Raw genomic sequence first — 26,361 nt, 5'->3', positions numbered from 1 at the left:
ATAATTATCTTTCACAAATGTTTAAATAAACGAAAGTATTTATTGAGAGTTATTCTTAGTGATGGCTTTACAATGTTCACCTTTTGTAGGATATTATTAATTTATTTTCTCTTTGTATTTGATTTTATACTGTAATTTGTAGGGGTTTTAACAATTTATTTGTGTACCTTGAGTAATATTTGTGATTTGATGTTTGCATATGAGTGTTTCAATGCATTTAATTTTAGCGTAGTATACAAATAATTTTTGATTCCTTTAACTCTGCAATAACTCAGTTTTTTAAAGAAAGAGGCAAAAGTTGTAAAAACTTTGAAGTAAAATATGTATTTTGTCTGATCTAAAGTTTTATTAATCTTTTTTCATTTTGACAGGATATCGATTGGGTACAGACAGAAAAGCATGTGTTTGAACAGGCATCAAATCATCCTTTCCTTGTAGGATTGCACTCCTGCTTCCAGACCGAGAGCAGGTGGGATGAAACTTCAATCAATCTTTGTGTGTGCCTTACTGAAGAAAGCTTGTAAATTAAAGATTCTTGTTACTATTTGCTGTAGTACACTGGTGATGTGTACAATAGGTTTTCTAGATCACCAAAGCATTATTGACATAGAATTTCTTTCTTTGTCACAAGTAATTGCAGAAATAAATTTACACTGCTCATTTTTATCTTTCCTGTTAACTCATTCTACAAATGTATTACCGAGAAGGATTAAACTACATAGAACACATCATCTATGGTAGCTCTATGACTGATATAGTGACTAGTCTCTTGTATAATTCAGTATGCTTAAAGTCCTTGCTTTGGGAAGAAACTGGTGATCTGAGTTGTAGTCTCTAAGCAGTTTGAAACAGTGCATATTCTAACCATATTTGGTGTCCCTTTTAAAGATTTATTCTCCAAGATGCCCAATTGTACAAAGTTACACTAGACACAATCGACAGAGTAATTCTACTTTTAACAAGCAAAGGGAAAAAAATTGCTGTGGAACTTGGAATCTTTGTACTGATAAGGGTAATACTTCCTGATTTTTCTCAAGTAGCTCTTTTGCCTTCTGGGGTGATGTTGAGGCAAAGGAGGAACCTTGAATTGCTGTCAGTGAGTTGACCCAGGTGGAATTGGCAACTCTCTCAATTTCTTTGAGATGGAGTAAGTGTTTCCACTCCTGAAAATTACCTGTTGGAAAATGTACCCATGGACATGGTTACACAAGGATGTTGCCAGGGTTGGAGGATTTGAGCTATAGGGAGAGGCTGAGCAGGCTGGGGCTGTTTTCCCTGGAGCGTCGGAGGCTGAGGGGTGACCTTATAGAGGTTTACAAAATTATGAGGGGTATGGATAGGATAAATAGACAAAGTCTTTTTCCTGGGTTGGGGAAAGTCCAGAACTCGAGGGCATAGGTTTAGGGTGAGAGGGGAAAAATATAAAAGGGACCTAAGGAGCAACGTTTTCACACAGAGGGTGGTGCATGTATGGAATGAGCTGCCAGAGAGGAAATGGTGGAGGCTGGTACAATTGCAACATTTAAAAGGCATTTGGGTATGTGCATAGGAAGGATTTGGAGGCATATAGGATGGGTGCTCGCAAGTGGGACTAGATTGGGTTGGGATATCTGGTCAGCATGGACGAGTTGGACCGAAGGGTCTGTTTCCATGCTGTACATCTCTATGACTCTATGTTTAGTGAGGACAATATTGTACTTGGCTGTTATATATCTGATCATCGAGTACACAATTGTTTGGCATCTAACTTTACATGTGTAACGGCCATTTGGAGCACGTGTCAGGGCTGGCTGACATTTCTGGATGCATTCCTTGGCATGGTATATTGATTTGAGCAGAGAAAAGCACTGGGAAGGTCATTGATGTTTTTTAAAGTTGTTGTCACACTATTTCTTTGTGCAAGTCCTTTCTTGTTCTTTATTTGCTTTGCAGACAAGAGAATATGCAAATGATTTAACTACCGCTGAATCGTCTGCCGACAGCGGTAATAGCTATCTAATAATTCCCAGCCCCAGACTATCTTTCTTGATGAGTTTAACTATTTATATTTACTTGGTTTGTCAAAAAAGAAGCTCCAGTGATGAGTGATTTCATTTAAAAGGATTTTCATGCCAAGATTATTGCTGTCTCTAGTGTTGCACTGTGGAAAACAAAATTGCAGGAATGACTTCACACAAATTTCAAACCTTTGGGTAAATATTTTAATGAGTTCATTTTCAGATTTCTTTCAACTTCCATTAACCTCAGCACAGTTTTGAATCCTTAAATAAATAATGTATTCCTTCCAGGTTGTTCTTCAGGAAGAAGCATCTCTTTAGAAAATGTGAAATTGAAGGTTTTGTTGATTCAGTGAATAAAAGTTATAGATTTTTAATAGCTGATTTACATTTATTGGTTACAGGCTATTTTTCGTCATAGAATATGTGAATGGTGGAGATTTGATGTTTCATATGCAGAGACAACGTAAGCTTCCAGAAGAGCATGCCAGGTTAGAGAAATTGGGCTTCTGTTTGTTTTACAGATAGTGAAATCTGAAAATTGGTGATGCCAAAGGGACTTGTATCACACAGTCTTGATGTGCAAGTGTTCTTCAAAATGTATATCTGGTAGAATGTTTGAGTCAGAAAGCCTGAGATTGTCTGTATCTCTTGCAGTCTTCCTCCTTTTCTCTGCCTTTACTTGGCATCCCATTGCTGGAATTCTTTTTCCAGTCCCTGTGCCCCATTACTCTACTGTCCTGTCTGATCTTACCCTGACCTCTTCCAGGTTTTTACCTGGCAAGTATTGTGGCAGGGAAACTGCTCTGAGCACTGAAATAGATCCATATCCGGGTTCATTTCCAGAAATGAAACTTTTTATCTGCTGGTAAAAAAAGATTTCCATTAGTGTTTCTTTCATTCCATTCCAGCCTATTACTTAACTGTGTAAATATTTTTAAGTTTTAAATGGACATGATGCATTGTGGCATTTCTTCATTTGTAATGTTCATAGTTTCAAAATGCAGATTATGTCTGTTACAAGCTCAGCAGTTTGTGTTTTGCAAACATTGTTTTCTGACACCAGCTGTTTTATCAAGTGCCACTGTATTCTATTTATAAACTGACAGCGCAAATGAGCACTCGGGACTTTTTAACTAATAGATCTAATTGACATCCAAAATACCATCCTGCAGTACTCCAAAGCTGAAAAGCATAGGATTGGTACAGATAAATCAAGGATTGGTAGTTACTTGTAATAGAGAAGCCATGACTTGGAGGTGTCGATATTGGACTAGGGTGGACAAAGTTAAAAATCTCACAACACCAGGTTATAATCCAGAGAATAGTCCAGGTTATATCCAGAGAAATAGATAAGGTTATTGATAACAAAAGATCCAGTGATTGTTGGACTGTGGGGTTAGGACATACAGATTTGAGGTTCTGTGAAAGAATAAATTGAACATAGTATTTATTTTGACACTGAAAGAAAAGGGGTGACAGTGTCGCCATTAATGAGTGCTGTTCTGCCCATCAGTTTACAAAAAAACAAGATAGATACATGTACCTGATTACTTTTTCACAGTACATGTGTTTTTATTTTGTTTACATTTTTACAAGAGATTGAATTTTTTTCATTTGTGATAGATTTTATTCTTCAGAGATCAGTCTGGCCTTAAACTATCTTCACGAACATGGGATCATTTACCGAGATTTGAAACTGGATAATGTCTTGCTGGACTCTGAAGGACATATTAAACTAACAGACTATGGAATGTGTAAGGTAAGTTGCCATTGATGTAAAAGCTGCCGTTGATAGTCCTAGACATTGCTGATCTTGCATCTCTGGTAGTATGTATAGTATTGATCACTTTAATTATCATAACTAAATTGGAGACTGATACCTGAGGTTAAGTGTTTGTCTTAGAAGGAAAGATTGAACAGGTTGCACCTGTTTTCACTGGAGAAAAGAAGAATGAGATGTGATCTTATTGAAAATGCAATATTCTGAGGAGCTTTGAAATGGTGGCTACTGAGAAAACATTTTCCTTTATGGAGATGTAGTTTCAAAATAAGGGTTTCCCATTTAAGATCTAGACATGGAGGAATTTCTCCTCTTGAGACTCGTTACTATTTGGAATTTTGTTTCACGGTGAGCCATACACTGCTTATATTAAATATGTTCAAGGGCTCATTTATAAACTTTTGACAAAAGGACAGTCAGGAAAGTGGAGTTGAAACCACAGTCAGATCAACAATGATATTATAGTTGTTTTGTAATCAACATGTTCGGAGTTACTGTTACACACCTCTGTATCAGATGGAAACCTGTACCAGCACCTTTTCACCCAGAGAAAGGCACCACTGTGTCTCAAGAGCTCACAGTCATAATTGTACTGACTTGCATAGAAAGCTCCGGAGACCAAATGGCCATTAGAATGAGGCAACTTGACCTATTTGGGCATTTTCTTCTTTTTTTAGTCTGTTCATTTTTACGGGACACTATTCAGCTGTGCATATTTAATCTTGGGAAATTGGAGGGTTTTGAGTCTTGTGATATTTGTTCTTGAAATGTGACTGGCTGACAAATTAAGTATTCCTTATCCGTTCATAATTGCCTGTGAGAAGGTGATGGTGTACTGTCTTTGATTTTCAAAAAATACTAGATGATGTGTGTAGTGGTGAGCAAATGGCATTGGGTCAAAAGATAGAGGCATGATATTGCACTGCTAAAGTACAAGTGATGTAGGTACATGTGAGGTGTTGTTTGAAAGAGAAAAGGAAGTTCACAATAATCAGACAATCTAAAGAGATAAATATATTATCTAAGAAAAGTATTGACTTTCTTAGGATGAAAAAAACATTCACAAAGACATCGAGCTAATTCAGAAATATATTAATACCAAAGAGATTCTTCAGATTCTTGGATCCTTTTAAATTTTTTTAATAAATGGGACACCAGAAATGGAGAAGCAATTTAATTCTTTTGCAAAATAAGTTACATGAGATTCTCTTCTGGCCTTTCAGTTTCAAATGCTTCATTGTCATTTCTGTGGTTACAATTCTGGTAATTTCTTTCTTCCTCTTGTAACTGAGCTACATTTTGACATAGAAGCATAAAACATAGAAAATTCAAGCGAGAGTTGACCAATCAACCTTTGGACCTGCTCTACCATTCAGTATGATCAGTTCCCCATTCCTCCCCATCTCCCCAAATCCTTTAGCCCCGAAAACTATAAGTTTTGAAAGTTCAGTGTTTTGGCTTCAATCATTCTTTTATGGCAGAACATTCCTCAGGCACACCAGTCTGGATGAAGAAATTTCTGCGCAATTCAGTCTTAAAAGGAGTATAAACCACAGGCCGAGAGCCCTGATTTTGGACTCCCCAGCCATCGGCGGAACAACCTTCTTCTGTTTATACTGTCTAGTTTTACACATTTTGATGAGCATCCCGTTATTCCAGTGAATGTTGTCCTAATCCATCTGTCTCTTTCCATGTCAGTCCTGCTAACCAAGGAATCAGTCTGATAAATCATTACTCCCTTCACAGCCAGGACATCTTTACTTTGAAAAGGAGACCAAAACTGCACACAGTACTCTGTGGTTTTACAAAGGCCCAATACAATTGCAGCAAGACCTCCCTGCTTCTCTACTTGAGATCTTGCACTATGAAGGCTAACATACCATTTGCTCCTTAACCACCTGTTGCATCTGCATGCTTATTTTCAGCAACTGGTGTAAAAGGACACCCCGATCTCATTGTACCACCTTCTTGCCCAATCTATCACCATTCAGATCATCTGCCTTTCTGTTTTTGTAACTAAAGTGGAAGGCCTCTCATTTATCCATCTTCCATGCATTTGCCCACTCACTTATCTCTACATCCTTCTCTTGGTTCATGCTCCCACCCAGCTTTGTGTCATGACATTGCAAGGAGATGAATTTATACTTTAATCAGTTTTCATTGATCTTTTCTTTTCAAGGGAGGGAAAGAGGAAGTTTTTGAAAGTTTTGACCCACCAGGAGTAAAGGGATGGAAATATGTTTTCAAGTCAAGATAATTCGTGATTTTCTGGTGGCAGTGTTCCTATACTCATTTCCCTTGACCTTCTGGGTGATAGAAGTTGTGGGTTTAGAAAGTGGCTGAAGGCACGTTGACAATCTTCTGCAGTGCCTCTGGTGGATGGCACATGCTGCCTCCATTTAGATTCAGATAATGAAAGTGTGAATGTTTAATGTTATGATTGGGGTGCTGACTTTGTGCTGAATGGTGTGGAGCTTTAACTATTGGAAATACAGTTAATAAGATGAGTAAAGATTTATCATCCATCTCAGTCCAGACTTGTGTTTTGTAGGTTGTGGATAAGCTTTGTGGAGTCAGGAATTTCGTTACTTGCTGGAGGATTCCCATGCCTTTGGCCTGCTTTCATAACTAGAGAATTTACTTTTTCTGATCCTGTTAACTTTGTGGTTGACTTATGGATGGTAATGTTGCTTGACACTTATGTCAAGTTGGTCTCTAACAGTCTTCTGTTAATCCTAGTCCTTTTATTGTGAAGGAGCATTGGTAGTGACCTAAGAGTCATCTTGATCCTTGCATCTTAGTTGAAGAAAGAGCCGAGGATAGAACAGCGTTTTAAAATTTTCTTTTTGGCCAAGTTTTATGATAGGCTTTAAAACACTTTGCTGGAGAACCTATCTGGAATTTATTGCATTCTCATCTTCAAAGAATTTACGGAGATTAGTGAATTTAACCAACATATTGTTTGTCTCCGATATATTCTCTTGAATTATGATTGAAATTAATTTTTTGCTTTACTGACAGGAAGGCCTGAGGCCTGGAGACACAACCAGCACATTCTGTGGTACTCCCAATTACATTGCTCCAGAAATTCTGAGAGGAGAGGATTATGGTAATGTTGCTGGGTATCTTATTCTAAACTTCCAGCTACTGAAAATCTAGTTTCTATGTTGAGAATCAGTTAGTGGGTGGAAGGATAGATTGAGAGTACTTTAATCAAGGTTTTCTGTAGTAACCCATCTCCACTATGTGACAAGTCTAAACTGATCTAGTTTCATGTGTTTTCAATTAAACAATCCATAGAGCTGTACTGGGAGCAATTAGTCTTCCTGTCATGGCATCAGAGCTCGTAAAGGAAGGAGAGAATTTTTATTTGTGCCTTAAAAGAGCAAAATGGCCAACACATGGTTATAAATGACAAAGATATCAATAATTGACTTAAACTGATTCTGTACAATCCCTATTAAAACTTCAGTCTTAGTTGGGATTATTTGGACCTCATAAACTGTTGTCAATAGGGCTTCCTTGGCCTTTTGTGAGTACTTGTAGTGCAAGTCTGAAACGTAACATTTCAAAGGCTGTTCTTGATATTTTTAACCAACATGTCCTGATATAAGACACCTCTGGAGCAGGTGGGACTGGAACCCAGGCTTTCTGGATCGAAGGTAGAGAGAAGACCATTCTAAGCTTATTTTTGAAAATAAAAACCCAAATCTTTTCTGTTATTTACCCTGTATTGCCTTATTCAGTACAGAGGTTTGGTGTTCTACTGGATGTAAACTGGCATTTTAGTGTCAGTGGGACATAATTCTTCAACGTTAAAAATCCCCTCCAATCCCTATTCACCTATTGTGTTGAAAGTCATTTGACCCAAGCAACAATGTTTTTGATATTCAAAAGAACTGTATTCTCGATCCCTGCCCTGTTCTGTTAATTCCTCTACATGCATTCTGTAACCATTTAGCAAACCTCTTTTTCAATGTTGGTATGATCTGCTTTCGTAGTGTGGGCATTAATTCCTCAAAATCATTTTTCAGAATATGTTTGATCTGTGTAAAGCAGTGAGTAATGAAATTCTGCAATGCATTTCCTGAAAGGTGGTAGGCACATTTAGAAGTAATTTTTGAAAGGGAATTGGATGTTTTCTTGAAAAGAAAAGCCTTAGGGGACAGGCTATTTTGGAGAAGAGGTAGGTGCAGGACCAAATGTGTCAAAACCTTGGCACAGGTAAAATGGCTGAATGGTCGCCTTAATGATTTATTGGGTAATGCACAGTTAGCACAATTTTCCAAAGTGCATGTAATTAATACATGGGATAAAACCTTACTAAAGCAGTTGATCTTTTTTGATTTTTCGAAAGAAATTTGGTAAATGTGAAGAACTAATTTGAGATCAAATGCTTTGTCGAAAATTAACATTGTTCCAACAGAAATGGAGGTATGTCACCCAAGTCATGTTAATTGAAGGAGTTGAATAGCTATTGTACTTCCAAGTTTGTGTTTTCATTTAAGCATTTTCCCTGTGATTGGTCAGAACCGTTGGAAGCATGATTCCATTTCAAGTCTGAGGTACAAGAAGTGCTGTTATGTGAATTGCGAAGATTAGTATGCAGGTGCAGCAGACTTTCCTCATCAATGAGGAATTGATGCCCACACTACCAAATGATTAGGATGCATAGGGGAAGTGCTTAATGAATACTTTTCATCAGCATTCATGTTGGAAAAGGGAAATGTTAGTGAGAATACAGTGATACAGGCTACAAGATCAGCTGGCATTGAGGTTGACAAAGAGGAGATTTTACCAATTTTGGAAGATCTGAAAATAGATAAGACCCCTGGGTTGGATGGGGTTTATCCTTGGATTCTCTGGGAAGCCAGGGAAGAGATTGCAGAGTCTTTGGCTTTGATCTTTTTGTCATCATTGTCGACAGAAGTAGTGCCAGAAGATTGGAGGATAGCAAATGTTGTTTCCTTGTTTAAGAAGGGAAGTAAGGACAACCGTGGTAATTATAGGCCAGTAAGCCTTACTTCAATTGTGGGTAAAGTGCTGGAAAAGGTTATAAGAGATAGGATTAGAGATAGTCAACACTGTTTTGTAAAGGGTACGTTGTGCCTCACTAACCTTAATGAATTCTTTGAGGAGGTGACAATACAGGTGGATAAAGGTAAAGCGGTTAATGTGGTGTACATGGAATTCAGTAAGGCATTTGATAAGGTTCCACACAATAGGTGATTGCACAAAATAGAGTTTCAGGATTGAAGGCTGTTTAGCGGTTTGGGTCAGAAATTGGCTAGCTGAAAGAAGACAGAGTGGTGGTTGATGGGAAATGTTCATCCTGGAGCTCCGTTACAACTGGTGTGCCCAAGGATCTGTTTTGGGGCCACTGCTGTTTGTCATTTCTAATAAATGATCTGGATGTGGGCTTAGTAAATTTGCGGATGACACTAAAGTAGGCAGAGTTGTGGATAGTGCCGAAAGATGATGTGGGTTACAGAGGGGCATAGGTAAGATGCAGAACTGGGCTGAGAAGTGGCAAATGGAGCTTAATGTGGAAAAGTATGAGGTAGTTCACTTTGGAAAAAGTAATAGGAATGCAGATTACTGGGCTAATGGTAAAATTCTTGGCAGTGTAGATGAACAGAGAGATCTCTGTGTCTTGGTGCATAAATCCCTGAAAGTCGCCACCCAGGTTGATAATGTTGTTAAGAAGGCATATGGTGTGTTGGCGTTAATTGGTAGGGGAATTGAGTTTCAGAGCCATGAGGTAATGTTTCAGCTATACAAGACACTGGTAAGGCTGCACCTGGAGTATTGCATGCAGTTCTGGTCACTGCATTACAGGGAGGAGGTGGAAGCCTTGAAAGGGTTCAGAGGAGATTTACTAGGATGTTGCCTGGTATGGGAGGAAAGGCTGAGGGAACTGAGGCTGCTTTCGTTGGAGAGGAGGTGGTTGAGAGGTGACTTAATCGAGACGTATAGGATAATCAGAAGGTTAGATAGGTGGACAGTAAGAGCCTTTTTTCTTGGATAGTGAAGGCTAACGTGAGGGAACATAGCTTTAAATTGAGGGGTGATAGATTTAGGACAGATGTTAGGAGTAGTTTCTTCACTCAGTAGGGGTGTGGAGCGGCTTGCCTGCAACAGTAACAGACTCACCGATGTGAAGGGCATTTAAATGGGTGTTGGACATACATCTGATAATAATGGAATGGTGTAGGTTAGATGGGCATCAGATTGTTTTCACAGGTCAGCGCAACATTGAGGGCTGAAGGGCCTGTACTGCGCTGAGACATTCTATGTTTTGTGGTAAATGGGATCTTGTCAGTTATGGTGAGGCACATCTGACATACTGTGTAGAGTTGGTCTCCATTTTCTGAAAGGATCTAATGTTAGTTTTTCAGAAAAGATTCACTTGACTGAATTCTGAAATGGATGGCTTATCTTATGATAGATTTTACAGGCTGAGCCCGTATCCACTAGAGTTTCAATGATCGTAGTAAAGCAAATTATGACTGGGTGCATGCTCAACTGATGTTTCCTGATATGGGAGAGACTAGAATTAGGGGTTGCAGTTAAAAGAAAAAGTCTACCATTTAAAATAGAAATGGTGAGTTTCTTTACCACTAGAAAGTTGTCTTTAGAACTCTCTTCCCCAGATTCGTAACTGCTTGGAGAGAGAGAGTGAGACACACACACTGAGTCAGAATTAATTGTTCTTACAGTTTTGACTTTGTATTTTCTGTACTGTTTAAAATGGTCATTTGTATTCTTTTCAGGTTTCAGTGTGGATTGGTGGGCACTGGGCGTGCTGATGTTCGAGATGATGGCAGGCCGATCACCTTTTGACATAGTGGGAAGCTCAGATAATCCAGATCAGAATACAGAGGATTATCTCTTCCAAGGTGAAATGTTGCATCTTTCCTTTTGTTTGATATTTTCTTTCAATTTTATTTAATATCCTCCGGCTGGGAGTAAGGTAAAGTTGCCGTAGTCTGACCAGATCATCACCTGCTCTCCCATTTGAGAGAGATGACTGGCGGTGGTTTGACCTGAGGTTCACCATGCCATAGGCAAGGGGAGCTTCAGACAGGGAATCCTTGGTGATAGCCTCAGCCAGAGCAGGAGTTAAGACCATAACACCATAAGACATGGGAGTGGAAGTAAGGCCATTCGGCCCATCGAGTCCACTCCGCCATTTAATCATGGCTGATGGGCATTTCAACTCCACTTACCTGCATTCTCCCCGTAGCCCTTAATTCCTTGTGACGTCAAGAATTTGTCAATCTCTGCCTTGAAGACATTTAGCATCCCGGCCTCCACTGTACTTCGCGACGATGAATTCCACAGGCCCACCACGCTCTCGCTGAAGAAATATCTCTGCATGTCTGTTCTGAATTAACCCCCTCTAATTTTAAGGCTGTGCCCACGGGTCCTAGCCTCCCCACCTTAAGGAAACAATTTCTTAGCGTCCATCCTTTCCAAGCCATGTATTATCTTGTAAGTTTCTATTAGATCTCCCCTTAACCTTCTAAATTCCAATGAGTACAATCCCAGGATCCTCAGCCATTCCTTGTATGTTAGACCTACCATTCCAGGGATCATCCATATGAATCTCCGCTTGTCACGCTCCAGTGCCAGTATGTCCCTCCTGAGGTGTGGGGCCCAAAACTGGACAATATACTCCAAATGGGGCCTAACCAGAGCTTTATAAAGTTTCAGTAGCACATCGCTGCTTTTATATTCCAACCCTCTTGAGATAAATGACAACATTGCATTCGCTTTCTTAATCACGATTCAATCTGCAAGTCAACTAGCGCTCCCAGATCCCTTTGTACTTTGGCTTTATGAATTTTCTCACGGTTTAGAAAGTAGTCTATGCTTGTATTCTTTTTTCCAAAGTGCAAGACCTCGCATTTGCTCACATTGAACTTCATCACCTATTTCCTGGACCACTCTCCCAAACTGTCTAGATCCTTCTGCAGCCTCCCCACTTCCTCAGTACTACCTGCCTGTCCACCTATCTTCGTATCATTGGCAAACTTCGCTAGAATGCCCCCTGTCCCTTCATCCAGATCATTAATATATAACGTGAACAGCTGCGGCCCCAACACTGAACCCTGTGGGACACCGCTTGTCACCGGCTGCCATTCCAAAAAAGAACCTCTTATCCCCACTCTCTGCCTTCTGTCAGACAGCCAATCCTCAATCCATGCCAGTAGCTCACCTCGAACATCATGGGCCCTCACCTTACTCAGTAGCCTCCCGTGTGGCACCTTATCAAAGGCCTTTAGGAAGTCTAGATAGACCACATCCACTGGGTTTCCCTGGTCTAACCTACTTGTCACCTCTTCAAAGAATTCTAACAGGTTTGTCAGGCCCGACCTCCCATTAATAAATCCATGTTGACTTGTTCTAATCCGACCCTGCTCTTCCAAGAATTTAGAAACCTCATCCTTCACGATGGATTCTAGAATTTTACCAACAACCGAGGTTAGGCTAATTGGCCTATAATTTTCCATCTTTTGTCTTGATCCTTTCTTGAACAATGGAGTTACAACAGCGGTCTTCCAATCATTTGGGACTTTCCCTGACTCCAGTGACTTTTGAAAGATCTCAACCAATGCCTCCGCTATTTCCTCAGCCATCTCCCTCAGAACTCTAGGATGTAGCCCATCTGGGCCAGGAGATTATTCAATTTTAAGACCTTTTAGCTTTTCTAGCACTATCTCTTTTGTAATGGCAACCATACTCAACTCAGCCCCCGACTCCCTTTAATTGTTGGGATATTACTCATGTCTTCCACTGTGAAGACTGATGCAAAGTACTTATTAAGTTCTCCAACTATTTTCTTATCTCCCATCACTAGCCTTCCAGCATCAGTTTGAAGTGGCCCAATGTCTACTTTTGCCTGTCGTTTGTTTCTTATGTATTGAAAGAAACTTTTACTGTCATTTCTAATATTACTGGCTAGCCTACCTTAATATTTGATTGTCTCCTTCCTTATTTCTCTCTTTGTTATCCTCTGTTTGTTTTTGTAGCCTTCCCAATCTTCTGATTTCCCAGTGCTCTTGGCCACTTTATAGGATCTCTCTTTTTCTTTGATACATTTCCTGACTTCCTTTGTCAGCCATGGCTGTCTAATCCCTCCCTGGATAATCTTTCTTTTCTTGGGGATGAACCTCTGTACTATGTCCTCAATTATACCCACAAACTCCTGCCATTTTTGCTCTACTGTCTTCCCTGCTAGGCTCTGCTTCCAGTCGATTTTCGTTAGTTCCTCTCTCATGCCCTCATAATTACCTTTGTTTAACTGTAACACCATTATATCCGATTTTGCCTTCTCTCTTTCAAACTGCAGACTGGACTCTACCATATTATGATCGCTGCTTCATAAGTGTTCCCTTACTTTAAGATCTTTTATAAAGTCTGGTTCATTGCATAGCACCAGGTCCAAAATATTCTGCTCCCTTGTGGGCTCCATGACAAGCTGTTCCAAAAAGCCATCCTGTGTAAGCATTCCAAGAATTGCCTTTCTTTGGATCCACTGGCAACATTATTTACCCAGTCCACCTGCACATTGAAGTCCCCCATAATCACCGTGACCTTGCCTTTCTGACATGCCTTTTCTATTTCCCGGTACATGTTGCGCCTCTGGTCCTGACCACTGTTAGAAGGTCTGTACATAACTCCCATTAGGGTTTTTTTGCCTTTGTGGTTCCTCAATTCCACCTACACAGACTCCACATCATCTGACCCTATGTCATTCAGTGCCATAGATTTAATTTTGTTCTTAACTAACAAGGCCACCCCGCCCCCTCTGCCCACCTCCCTGTCTTTTTGATAAGTTGTAAATCCTTGGATGTTTAACTGCCAGTCCTGAACCCCCTGCAACCATGTCTCTGTGATGCCTACTACATCATAATCATTCACGATGATCTGTGCCGTTAGTTCATCTACTTTGTTACGAATGCTACAAGCATTCAGGTAAAGTGCCTTAATGCTAACATTCTCATCATTAGAGATATCGCAAGTCATAAGATGTCCTAAATTATCCTTCCTTTTTATTGCATTCCTAATCTGCCTCAAGGTTAAATCCACCTGCGTAAATGCTATCCTCCTGCTTATCTTTCCATTTAACTCCATACTCCCTGTCGCTTTCACTTTCCCTTCCCCCCCCCCCCCCAACTCAGAAGTTTAAAGTCCTACTGACCACCCTATTTATCCTCTTCGCTAGAACATTGGGACCAGATCAGTTCAGGTGGAGACCATCCCAACAGTACAGATCCCCCTGGTTCCAAAACTGATGCCAATGCCCCATGAAATGGAATCCCTCTTTCCCACACCAATCCCTTAGCCACGTGTTTACTTCCCTAATTTTCTTATCCCTATGCCAATTGGCACGTGGCTCGGGCAGTAATCTGGAGATTATGACCCTTGAGGACCTGTACTTCAATTTCCTTCCTAGTGCTTGATAATCCCCAAACAGGTCCTCCACCCTAGCTTTGCCTATGTTGTTAGTCCCAACGTGGACCACAACAACTGGATCCTCCCCCTCCCGCTCCAATATCCTTTCAAGCCGGTCAGAGATGTCCCACACCCTGGCACTGGGCAGGCAACACATCATGCGAGACTCCCGATCCGGCTTGCACAGGATACTATCTGTCCCCCTAATTATAGAATCCCCTATAACAACTACTTGTCTTTTTGCTCCTCCCTCTTGAATGGCCTTCTGCACCATGGTGCCGTGGTCAGCTGGCTCATCCTGTCCAGAGCCCTTTTCCTCATCTGTATAGGGAGCAAGAATCTCATACCTGTTGGACAAGGTCAAGGGCTGAGGCTCCTGCACTCCTGAACTCAAGTTCCCCCTGCCTGCCTCACTTACAGTCACGCTGAAAATGTGTTGCTGGAAAAGCGCAGCAGGTCAGGCAGCATCCAAGGAACAGGAGAATCGACGTTTCAGGCATAAGCCCTTCTTCAGGAATTCCTGAAGAAGGGCTTATGCCCGAAACGTCGATTCTCCTGTTCCTTGGATGCTGCCTGACCTGCTGCGCTTTTCCAGCAACACATTTTCAGCTCTGATCTCCAGCATCTACAGTCCTCACTTTCTCCTCACTTACAGTCACACTCCAATGTGCCTGATCACTAACTGAATGTGAATTACTTAATCTCCCAGGTGTGACTGCCTCCTGAAACAAAGCGTCCAGGTAACTCTCCCCCTCCCGGATGTGCCGCAGTGCTTGAAGCTCAGATTCCAGATCATCAACTCTGAGCCAGAGTTCTTCCAGCAACCAACACTTGCTGCACATGTGGTCACTGCCATTCACCATGGGATCAGCTAGCTCCCACATCATACAGCTACAGCACATCACCTGCCCAGCCATCTCTGCTTAGTTAATTACTTTATTACTTTGTATTGGTTTGAGTTAAAATACTTTCTGATACCTCTCTGCTATAGTCTTTTTCTAAAAACCAATTAATAGATAAACCATAAAAAGTAAATTTTTAACCATTCACCGATGAAGAAATAGAAAATCCTTACCTTAACAAACAGAGTCCTATTTTTGGTTAGAGGAGGTGGGGGGATTGGGAGACACAACACGTGTAATGTCTTGGGTTCAGCCACTTCCCAGATATATTACCGGCAGTCCCCTGGTTGTCGCTCCCGCTCTTCCTACTTATTAACTAGGTTAAAGGAGGAGGGCGGGTGGGAGACAGTACAGTAGTAGAGTCTCTGGTTTAGTCGCCTTGCTGATATATATGGTCACTGCTTTCCTTCCCGGTCCACGTCACTTCCTCTGCTGCTCCTGCTCCTTCTCTGCTGCTGCTCGCACTTAAAATGGCCGTTGACGTCGAAGGGTGAGTATTTATATTCACTGCTTACCTTCCCGGCTACTCCTCTGGTCCCCGTCACTTCCTCCGCTGCTCCCGCTCCTTCTGTGAAAGAGAAAAAGACCGCTGCCCACTACCGGTAAGTAATTTTAATAAAAACTGCAGTCTTCCGAGTTAAACCCACAGTGTTGGCACAACTCTGCACCACAAGCCATCCTGCCAACTGTGGTTGGTGAGTAACATGCTGACATTCTCCATCTTTGCTGGTGTTACAAGGATGGACCATTTAGGCTAACTCGTAGTGATCCTAAGCAATGACTGTGTTGAGAAGTTAGAATTTAAGCTATTGTTGAGACTTCTGTCCAGAAGAGGGCGCTGTCTATAAATAGGATTGAGACACATTGATTTGACACGTGTATATGTTGCTTTAATCTGTTTGTAAGGTTGCCACTTGGGTCAAAGAAGAGGAATTCCCCTGCATGCGAAGGGGGAAAATACCTTCAGTGTTTGGAAATGAGAACAAGTCATTTTGGGATTTGTAATTTTAAAACACTTAAAGATCTGACATAAAACTTGTGTTTCCCACGCTATGCAGCAACCAAATTTATGCACGAGTTTGATTTAAATTTTTCAATAAAAGTTTAAAAAAATAAACATTTGGTTAAATATCATATCATGAATGCTACTGGCAACAAAGGAAAATATAAGAGCCATTGCGATGTACACCATGGAAATAAACCCTTCGGTCCAACTCATCCATGCTGACCAAATATCCTAACCTGATGTACTCCCAATTGCCAGCACTTGGTCATATCCCTCTAAACCAGATACCCATCAGAATTAGATATCATATAATTCAGATATCCATCCCGATGCCTCTTTAATGTCATAATTGTACCAGCCTCCTCCACTTCCTCTGGCAGCTCATTCCCTATATGCACCACCCTCTGTGTGAAAAGTTACTCCTCAGGTCCTTTTTAAATCTTTCCCCTCTCACCTTTAAACCTATTTTCTCTAGTTTTGGAATTCCCCACCCTAGGCAAAAGAGCTTGGCTCCCATGCCCCTCATGATTTTTTAAGCCACTGTAAAGTCGCCCCACAGTCTCCGATACTCCAGGGAGAAAAGGCCCAGCCTATTCAGCCTCTCCGGGTTGCTCAAACACTCCAGTTCCAGCAGCATCCAACATCCTTTCTATAGAAAGGTAACTAGAATTGTACGCAGTAGTCCAAAATTGGCTTCAACAATGTCCTGTACAACCGCAACATGACATCCAACTACTGTACTCTTTGTTATGACCAATGAAGGCAAGCGTGCTCAATGTCACACACTTTCAAGGTGCTATGCACCTTGTCTCTTTGTTCAGTGAGACTCCCAAGGACCCTCCCATTAACTGTATAAATTCTGCCTTGGTATGACTTAACTACTCTCATTTATCTAAACTAAATTCCATCTGCCACTCCTTGGCCCATTGATTTGTTGGAATACCTCAATTTGTGGATTTCTTCAGAAGTGTTTTAGGATTGAGGTGAGTAGGGAGCTGAATTGTTAGCGGCAGCAAACACAACTTTTACATCCTAAAGAGATTTCTTATTCCAGAGACACTAATAAGAAGGTTGGAGACCCCGAGATGGTAACAGATTCAGCACAGCATAATGCGTCTGCATTCGAGTTTCACTTTAGAGACTTCAACAGATGATCAAAGCTAGTGAATCAGTGCAGTATTGAGGAAAAACTGCCCTGTTCAAGATACTGTATGTCGAATAAGGTGATTTAATTCCTCTGAGGTGAGGATAAAGGATCCATGTCAATGGGCTAAGAAGTGATTGGAGTTATCTACTCTGTCATTGGTAACATTGTTAAAGCAGTTGTTCTTCAGCTGTTTGAGATCTTAAGCACAGATTTGCTGCTATGTTCAATATATTACAAAATTGACTACACTACAAAAATTATATTGAACTCTTGGATTTGTATTTGTATTTGCATGGGGACCTGGCACAAGTTCAGGATATCATTCACGCTCACAGATCCAATCTGGGCTCACATTGCAATTCAGCATATCTAACTATTGTCTTCGGACATTCAATAGCATTGCCACCACGGAATCCCACTTTCAACATCCTGGGTGTTAGTATTGATCAGGAACTGAACTGGACTAGCCATATAAATACTGTGGCTACAAGGTTCGGTCAGAGTCTCAGAATCCTGCAGATTGCAGCTTCTCTCCTGACTCTCCAAAGCTGGTCCACCATCTACAAGCCACCAGATGGAAGTGTGATGGAATTAGTCCCCCACTTGCCTGGATGAATGCATTTCCAGCAGCGTTCAAAAAGCTTGATACTATCCAGAACAAAGCAGCTTGTTTGATTGGCACCACATCCACAAACATTCACTTCATCATGACCAGCACACAATAACAACATGATATAACATCTACACAGCAGAAATTTACCAAGGCTCCTTAGAGAAATCCTTCCAAATCCATGATTATTTGCATCCAGAAAGACAATTGCAGCAAAGGTATGGAAACAGCGCAATCCTCCTAGCCTCTCAACATCCTGACTTGGAAATATATCACCATTGCTTGAGTATTGCTAATTCAGAGTCCTGGAACAATACCTCTCGATGGCATTGTTGGTCTCCCTGTACTAAATGGAATTGCAGCAGTCAAAAAGGCAGCTTACCTGTACCACCTAGAGAGAAACTATGGCAGAATTATAAATGCTGGTCTAGTCAGTGATACAGACATCTCATGAATGTATAAAAATCTTCAGTCATTACTTAAAGTTTAAAAGAGAAATCTGAGATAAATGCAGTGCTCGAAACATACCATTGAAATCAACCTTGACACCACTTGCTCAAGTTGAATTACACAGCAGTGGTGTCATGGCAGATGATTTGAAAGAGTTAAAAACAATAACTGCAGATGCTGGAAACCAAATTCTGGATTAGTGGTGCTGGACGAGCACAGCAGTTCAGGCAGCATCCAACGAGCAGCGAAATCGACGTTTCGGACAAAAGCCCTTCATCAGGAATAAAGGCAATGAGCCTGAAGCGTGGAGAGATAAGCTGGAGGAGGGTGGGGGTGGGGGTGGGGAGAGAGTAGCATAGAGTACAATGGGTGAGTGGGGGAGGAGATGAAGGTGATAGGTCAAGGAGGAGAGGGTGGAGTGGATAGGTGGAAAAGGAGATAGGCAGGTCAGACAAGTCCGGACAAGTCAAGGAAACAGTGCTGAGCTGAATATTTGAAACTAGGATGAGGTGGGGGAAGGGGAAATGAGGAAGCTGTTGAAGTCCACATTGATGCCCTGGGGTTGAAGTGTTCCGAGGCAGAAGATGAGGCGTTCTTCCTCCAGGCGTCTGGTGGTGAGGGAGCGGCGGTGAAGGAGGCCCAGGACCTCCATGTCCCCGGCAGAGTGGGAGGGGGAGTTGAAATATTGGGCCACGGGGCGGTTTGGTTGATTGGTGCGGGTGTCTCGGAGATGTTCCCTGAAGCGCTCTGCTAGGAGGCGCCCAGTCTCTCCAGTGTAGAGGAGACCACATCGGGAGCAACGGATACAATAAATGATATTAGTGGATGTGCAAGTAAAACTTTGGATGTGGAAGGCTCCTTTAGGGCCTTGGATAGAGGTGAGGGAGGAGGTGTGGGCACAGGTTTTACAGTTCCTGCGGTGACAGGGGAAATTGCCAGAATGGGAGGGTGGGTCGTAGGGAGGCGTGGACCTGACCAGGTTATCACGGAGGGAACGGTCTTTGCGGAAGGCGGAAAGGGGTGGAGAGCAAAATATATCCCTGGTGATGGGGTCTTTTTGGAGGTGGCGGAAATGTCGGTGGATGATTTGGTTTATGCGAAGGTTTGTAGGGTGGAAGGTAAGCACCAGGGACGTTCTGTCCTTGTTACAGTTGGAGGGGTGGGGTCTGAGGGCGGAGGTGCGGGATGTGGACGAGATGCATTGGAGGGCATCTTTTACCATGTGGGAAGGGAAATTGCGGTCTCTAAAGAAGGAGGCCATCTGGTGTGTTCTATGGTGGAACTGGTCCTCCTGGAAGCAGATTCGGCGGAGGAGGAGAAATTGGGAATACGGGATGGCATTTTTGCAAGAGATAGGGTGGGAAGAAGTGTAATCCAGGTAGCTGTGGGAGTCGGTGGGTTTGTAAAAAAATGTCAGTGTCAAGCCGGTCATCACTAATGGAGATGGTGAGGTCCAGGAAGGGGAGCGAGGTGTCAGAGATGGTCCAGGTAAATTTAAGGTCAGGGTGGAATGTATTGGTGAAGTTGATGAATTGCTCAACCTCCTCGCGGGAACACGAGGTGGCGCCAATGCAGTCATCAATGTAGTGGAGGAAGAGGTGGGGAGTGGTGCCGGTGTAATTACCGAAGATCAACTGTTCTACATAGGCATAGCTGGGGCCCATACGTGCGCCCATGGCTATGTCTTTGGTCTGGAGGAAGTGGGAGGCTTCAAAGGAGAAATTATTAAGAGTGAGGACCAGTTCGGCCAAACGAATGGGAGTGTCGGTGGCAGGGTACTGTTGGGGACGTCTGGAGAGGAAATAATGGAGGGCTTGAAGGCCCTGGTCATGGCGGATGGAGGTGTAGAGGGATTGGATATCCATGGTGAAGATGAGGCATTGGGGGCCAGGGAAACTGAAGTCTTGGAGGAGGTGGTGGGCGTGGGTGGTGCCTCAAACGTATGTGGGGAGTTTCTGGACTAGGGGGGATAGGACAGTGTTGAGGTAGGTAGAGATAAGTTCAGTGGGGCAGGAGCATGCTGAGACAATGGGTCGGGCAGGGTGGTCAGGCTTGTGGATCTTGGGAAGGAGGTACAACCGGGCAGTGCGGGTTTCCCGGACTATGAGGTTGGAAGCTGTGGGTGGGAGATCTCCTGAGGTGATGAGGTTCTGTATGGTCTAGGATACGCCTGGAGGAAGAACACCTCATCTTCCGCCTCGGAACACTTCAACCCCAGGGCATCAATGTAGACTTGAACAGCTTCCTCATTTCCCCTTCCCCCACCTCATCCTAGTTTCAAACTTCCAGCTCAGCACTGTCTCCTTGACTTGTCCGGACTTGTCTGACCTGCCTATCTCCTTTTCCACCTATCCACTCCATCCTCTCCTCCTTGACCTATCACCTTTATCTCCTCCCCCACTTACCCATTGTACTCTATGCTACTCTCTCCCCACCCCCACCCTCCTCCAGCAACTTTTAACCTTGCTTCAGGCTCACTGCCTTTATTCCTGATGAAGGGCTTTTGCCCGAAACGTCGATTTCGCTGCTCGTTGGATGCTGCCTGAACTGCTGTGCTCTTCCAGCACCACTAATCCAGAATTTGAAAGAGTTGTCCAGTTTTTCCATAGTACTTTCCCACACTTGTATTATTTGTTTTTTTTCAATTATGTAAATACTTGAAAGGGGAAAGTTACTGCTGAACTGCTTCACACACCTTTCAGTCACTGCATTTCTTATCCTGTCAACTCGCTGCAGAACCATATGTTCTTTGCCTGTTCTCTCTCATTCCATTGCCAATTGCTTTATATTCTCTGCTTAGCAAAATACCTAACTGTCTATTCTCCTTTATTAATGTCCCTTATGATTTCTTCTCTGTTTGTTAAGAAAGAAGTGCTTTATCACATCTTTCAAACATCTCAATTGTGGAATTGTTGTAATTGTTATGAAAGCAATTATAACGGGTGTGTTTGTAGTGGGCCACTGAAAGAGACTGCAGTTGCAACCAGTTTATTGTTAAAATCAGCTTAAAATCTGTCATTGACGACTTTAAGATAGGATAGAGATGCATAAACCTGGAGGGTCCTTATGCTGTACTGATTGCCACAGTATCTTGAATGGTCACCGAGTTGGATCATTTAGTGTTCACTCAAGCTGTCTAAAATATCTAGAGAATGCATGTCTGTTGATATTTGAAAGTAAGACAGAACATAACACGTGTACTGAACGTAGAACATTACAGCGCAGTACAGGCTCTTCAGCCCACAATGTTGCGCCGACCTGTTGAACCAATCTGAAGCCCATCTAACCTACACTATTACATTCTCATCCATATGCTTATCTAATGACCATATAAATGTCCTTAAAGTTGCAGGCAGTGCGTTCCACGCCCCTACTATTCACTGAGTAAAGAAACTACCTCTGACAACTGTCCTATATCTATCACCCGTCAATTTAAAGCTATGTCCCCTCATCTTAGCCATCGCCATTCGAGGAAAAAGGCTATCACTCTCCAACCTACCTAAACCTCTGATTATCTTATATCTCAATTAAGTCACCTCTCAAATCTTGAACTTGTACAAAACTCTGCTTTCTGAAATCAGAGATTGTACTTTAGTGGTAATATCACTGTATTAATAACCAGAGGCCCATGCTAATATTCTGGTGTCAGAGGTTCAACTCTCATTTGTTTAAATTCAATTAATAAACAACCTTGAAGGCTAAACACAGCAATGGCCTGAGCAGTCTGTTGTTTTGGTCTCTTTGCTGAAGAAAAAGATAGACTTGCCCTTAAGGCTGTGTAGCGAAGGTTCACCAGATTGCTTCCTGGGAAGGCAGGATTGTTGTATGACGAGAGATTAGGTTGACTAGGCCTATATTAACTTAATGATCAGACAGATTTCTGATCATTAAGAGAATTGAGAGTTATGGGCAACACTTCCTCTAATCTGCATGCACAGCTGCATCAAGGGTCTATGCATGACAATTGCTGTGCCAATGCTTTGTGCAGCATATATGATTTTGGAGGTCTCTGTGAAAGCAGAGAAAAGCTAGCAGATGTGAAGGTTATGGGATAAGGCAGGAAAGTGGAGTTGAGGATTAACAGGTCAAGCATGATCTTATTGAATGGCAGAGCAGGCTTGATGGGCTGAATGGCTTCTGCTTTAACATTCTATGATCTTCCTGAGGTCAAGGAATGTGCACATTATTTCTTCTTTTGAAAATTTTAAAAATAGTTAACTATCTACATGAATTCAGTTTTTCATTCTCTTTTGTGTTTGTTATTTTGTTGGATTATGCTGACAGCTAAACGTGTTCCTGTTCTCATCCAACATCTGTGTTCACATGTCCAGTGTGAACGATTAGAAAATGATCAGAAGCAAGAATCCTGGTTATTTTATTTCTGGAATCCGGTCTGGAATTTTCCTGGCTGTTTGCCCATATTTTGTAGGCAACATTTAAGTTCAATCAACAGTTTAGTTCACTGTCTCTTTGGACATGATTCAGATTTTGTGACTGTTCTGAACTGTGAGAGTTTTAGGTTTGATGCCATGGTTTGTTTACTTTAATTATCAGCCCTGAGAATAAAGTCCTTTTATTGGCAATTTTTTTTCTCCATTGTCAAGGCCTTGCTTCAGACACGATCAGTATTTGTGTAACTAATGTCTCCAGTCTCTCGGGCAGAAAAGTGAAAAATGGAAAGTGCATCACTGTTTCCTTAGCAACATGGTGCCAACCAGTTCTCCTGTAGTGATGCTGCGATGCTCAGGCAGTCTGACTGGAAAAACTGGCTGAGGTTGTCTCTCAACTCAGATTATGCAAAATGTTGACAGATTCTTTCATTTTGAACATATATCAGTAAGAATGAAAGGAAATTAAGTTTACCTTCTATGCCAAACAACACTAAAATAATTTTTAAAAAAGCAAGTGTTGGAAATACAGAACTGTTGTAAGGTCATTCATCTTGGTAGCATGAGCAATGTCTCTACAGGTGCTGCCCAACCTCCTGAGTTTTTTTGTGGTGACATTGATTTGGTTCAGTGCTATGTAATGTTGATTAACACTGCCTTGCAGACCTGTCAATGTATTGCAACGATGTTGTTATTTTTCATGGTTTTGTTTTTGGATGTGTTGACCACCTGTTATCTCCAGTCTTAACCAATTTACTCCAATGTTCAAGTTTCTTCCAGACACCAAAGTCTGCACTATAAACAGTTCTCCTTTCATTACTCCAAATCTTGGTCTAGCTTAATCAGAATTTCTTCTTGAATGCTTCAAATGAATATTGACTGCTACATAATAATTGTGACAGCTGTCTGGGAGGTTTTAACGTAATGAGACTGAGAAAGCTATGAGTCTGTATATTGGAGAAAAGTAGTGTCAAGGAAACCTAATCAGTGTTGTAAGAGGTAAAAATCTACTAAACTCTGATAAATTGTTTACATAATCCTAAATTCTGAAACCAAGGACACATGCTCAAACTCACGTAGGTTGGGCAGGTCAAAATTGTTTATTCTCCCAGAATTGGTGAAATTGTATATTGCCCAAAGACATACAGAAAGTGGATATCATCCCAAAATCCGGCAGTATTGTAATATGGATTTTTAATTTTGAGAAATTGTGGAATCAGAGTTAGTTTGCGTTGTGATAATTTTTAATGATCTGCGAACTGCATTGGTTTTTCTTAAGTCTAAGCATTGTTACTATTTTTTTAAGTTTGGAGAAACCCTTCTCCATAATTACTGACCCTTTGACTCTGAACAGACTTGCACTAAAATAAACATTGATCATCTGCACAATTCCCTTTTTATTCTTTATAGTGCTAAATCAGAGTTAAATTATTTGAACTGAAAGATGTGTTGCTTGAAAAGCTCAGCAGGTCAGGCAGCATCAAAGGAGCAGGAGAATCGACGTTTTGGGCATAAGCCCTTCTTCAGGAATGAGGAAGGTGTGCCAAGCAGGCTAAGATAAAAGATTCTCCTGCTCCTTGGATGCTGCCTGACCTGCTGAGCTTTTCAAGCAACACATCTTTCAGTTCTGATCTCCAGCATTTGCAGTTCTCACTTTCTCCTAGTTAAATTATTTGAAGTATGATTTGATGTGCTGTAAATTGTAATGCACACAGTCAGTTTGAACAATATCTTGTTTAGAGCTGAAAATGTGTTGCTGGAAAAGCGCAGCAGGTCAGGCAGCGTCCAAGGAACAGGAGAATCGACGTTTCGGGCATAAGCCCTTCTTCAGGCTTATGCCCGAAACGTCAATTCTCCTGCTGCTTGGACGCTGCCTGACCTGCTGCGCTTTTGCAGCAACACATTTTCAGCTCTGATCTCCAGCATCCTCAGTCCTCACTTTCTCCCCCAATATCTTGTTTAGTAATGCAATTTGTTAAATATTGGAATAGTATTGATGCTGGGCAGATTGTTAATTCAAACTTGTATTTTCATGCATTTCAGTCATTTTGGAAAAGCAAATCCGTATTCCACGCTCCCTCTCTGTCAAAGCTGCTAGTGTATTAAAAGGATTCCTCAATAAGGTATGGGTGGTAATTTTATTGCTTTTATTTTGTGGCATGAGCTTCAATCTTTTGTACCGTTTACTTGTCAGCTTGCACAGAAAATTTCAAACAAAAATATAGCTTCAACCATTTGAAATTATCTTCATTGTTCTTGGACATTTGAGGCTGATTGTGACAATTACTTTACAGCAGCCCTTCCTGTTGTGTAATGGAACCTTTTGTCATTTTGGCCTTATTTTGTGTCTCTTTCTTTCTGAATATCTCAGCCTTGTTAACTCTTTCCATTTTTTAAAGCTTAAATCTTCAGTTATATTAGCTGTAAACTTTTTAACTATTAATGTTTAGCATCTCTTTCTCTCCTATGAATTTGATTTGAATAATTACTGTTGTAGATAATGCATTTATGCTGTTCCATTGATTTTACAAAGAAAAAGTTGTTCTGTTTTACCTTCTGAACCAAAGCTTCTTGGAAATTGGTGGATGCAGCATGGGTTTGGAAAGATTTATTATTCTATCGTTCAGGAAACTTAATTTGAGGAAGGTTCTCAATTATTAGATTGTGCAACCTAGAATTCCATATTAACATTGATGGAATTTCAGGATTGTAAACTTTACTGAGCCTTGAATATGATTTGATTTGAGCTGCGCAACCTTCGTTCATGGAATTTCAAGACTCTAGGTCATGCAACCAGTGGAGCAATCATAGACAAAACATCTTAAAGGGTTAAGAGGTATAGAAAATTGGTGTGCAAGTCCCACTTTACAGAATTGCATGTCTAATAGAGAGGTAGCATTGCAGGTACAGATAACTGACCAATATCATTAATATCCAAAATACTAAGGGTCTGACTGTTTGTTTATTGTGAGTTGGATGCTAGTCTTTCATCTCAGGGTTCAATTCCAGTTGGGATTCTAGGTATGAGCGTTTCCTTTACTGTTTGTACAGAACTTCTATGAAATGAGTCTGGCAGACCCAGCCCAGTTTCTCACAGGTATGACAGCACATCTCAATTTTAGCTTAAACCTACTTGGTGCAAATTGCCATCTTATTTTGAAGAGTCACTGGCTGTTTTGGACAGTGCAAGAATGGTCCAATGCAATATGATGTATGGTTTTAAAACTTGGTTATTAAAACACGCTAGGGCAGATTAGAGAGCTCTTTGGCTGCAAAAATTAATTTTACTGACTCAGTTCTTGTGTCCCAAAATTTGATACTTCAGATGCCAAATGTTTTCCTCCCTAACTATAATTGTAGCACTTCTGGGAACACTGCACTAACATTAGAAGAAACTCCGTCTAAATGCTGATTGAGGTAAGGCTACTTTTGTTCTTCAGTGTTGTCTTATTGCTTATGTTTTTGCTGCAGGATCCTGCAGAGCGGCTTGGATGCCACCCACAGACAGGATTTGCTGACATTCAGGGTAATCCTTTCTTCCGCAATGTAGACTGGGACTTGGTGAGTTCACAGGAGCAGATCCATCTTCAGATTATAATTACCTCAGACATAATGAA

At 41.4% G+C, this 26,361-nt stretch overlaps 1 protein-coding gene across 1 annotated transcript in view; it reads left to right on the top strand.

Moving 5' to 3' along the window:
- The window catches only part of prkci (protein kinase C, iota), a 146,246-nt gene that overhangs the window by 103,990 nt on the left and 15,895 nt on the right, over positions 1 to 26,361 (top strand). The window contains exons 11-17 of the mRNA XM_072572095.1: positions 372 to 469; positions 2,402 to 2,488; positions 3,624 to 3,759; positions 6,802 to 6,889; positions 10,554 to 10,679; positions 24,788 to 24,867; positions 26,216 to 26,305. Coding sequence (XP_072428196.1) covers positions 372 to 469; positions 2,402 to 2,488; positions 3,624 to 3,759; positions 6,802 to 6,889; positions 10,554 to 10,679; positions 24,788 to 24,867; positions 26,216 to 26,305 — 705 coding nt within the window. The remainder of the gene's footprint in view (positions 1 to 371; positions 470 to 2,401; positions 2,489 to 3,623; positions 3,760 to 6,801; positions 6,890 to 10,553; positions 10,680 to 24,787; positions 24,868 to 26,215; positions 26,306 to 26,361) is intronic.

Source organism: Chiloscyllium punctatum, chromosome 6 (assembly GCF_047496795.1).
Source record: "Chiloscyllium punctatum isolate Juve2018m chromosome 6, sChiPun1.3, whole genome shotgun sequence".
Classification (NCBI taxonomy): Eukaryota; Metazoa; Chordata; class Chondrichthyes; order Orectolobiformes; family Hemiscylliidae; genus Chiloscyllium; species Chiloscyllium punctatum.
The sequence above is the reverse complement of the archived record's forward strand: the minus strand, read 5'-3'. Positions and strand labels throughout refer to the sequence as shown.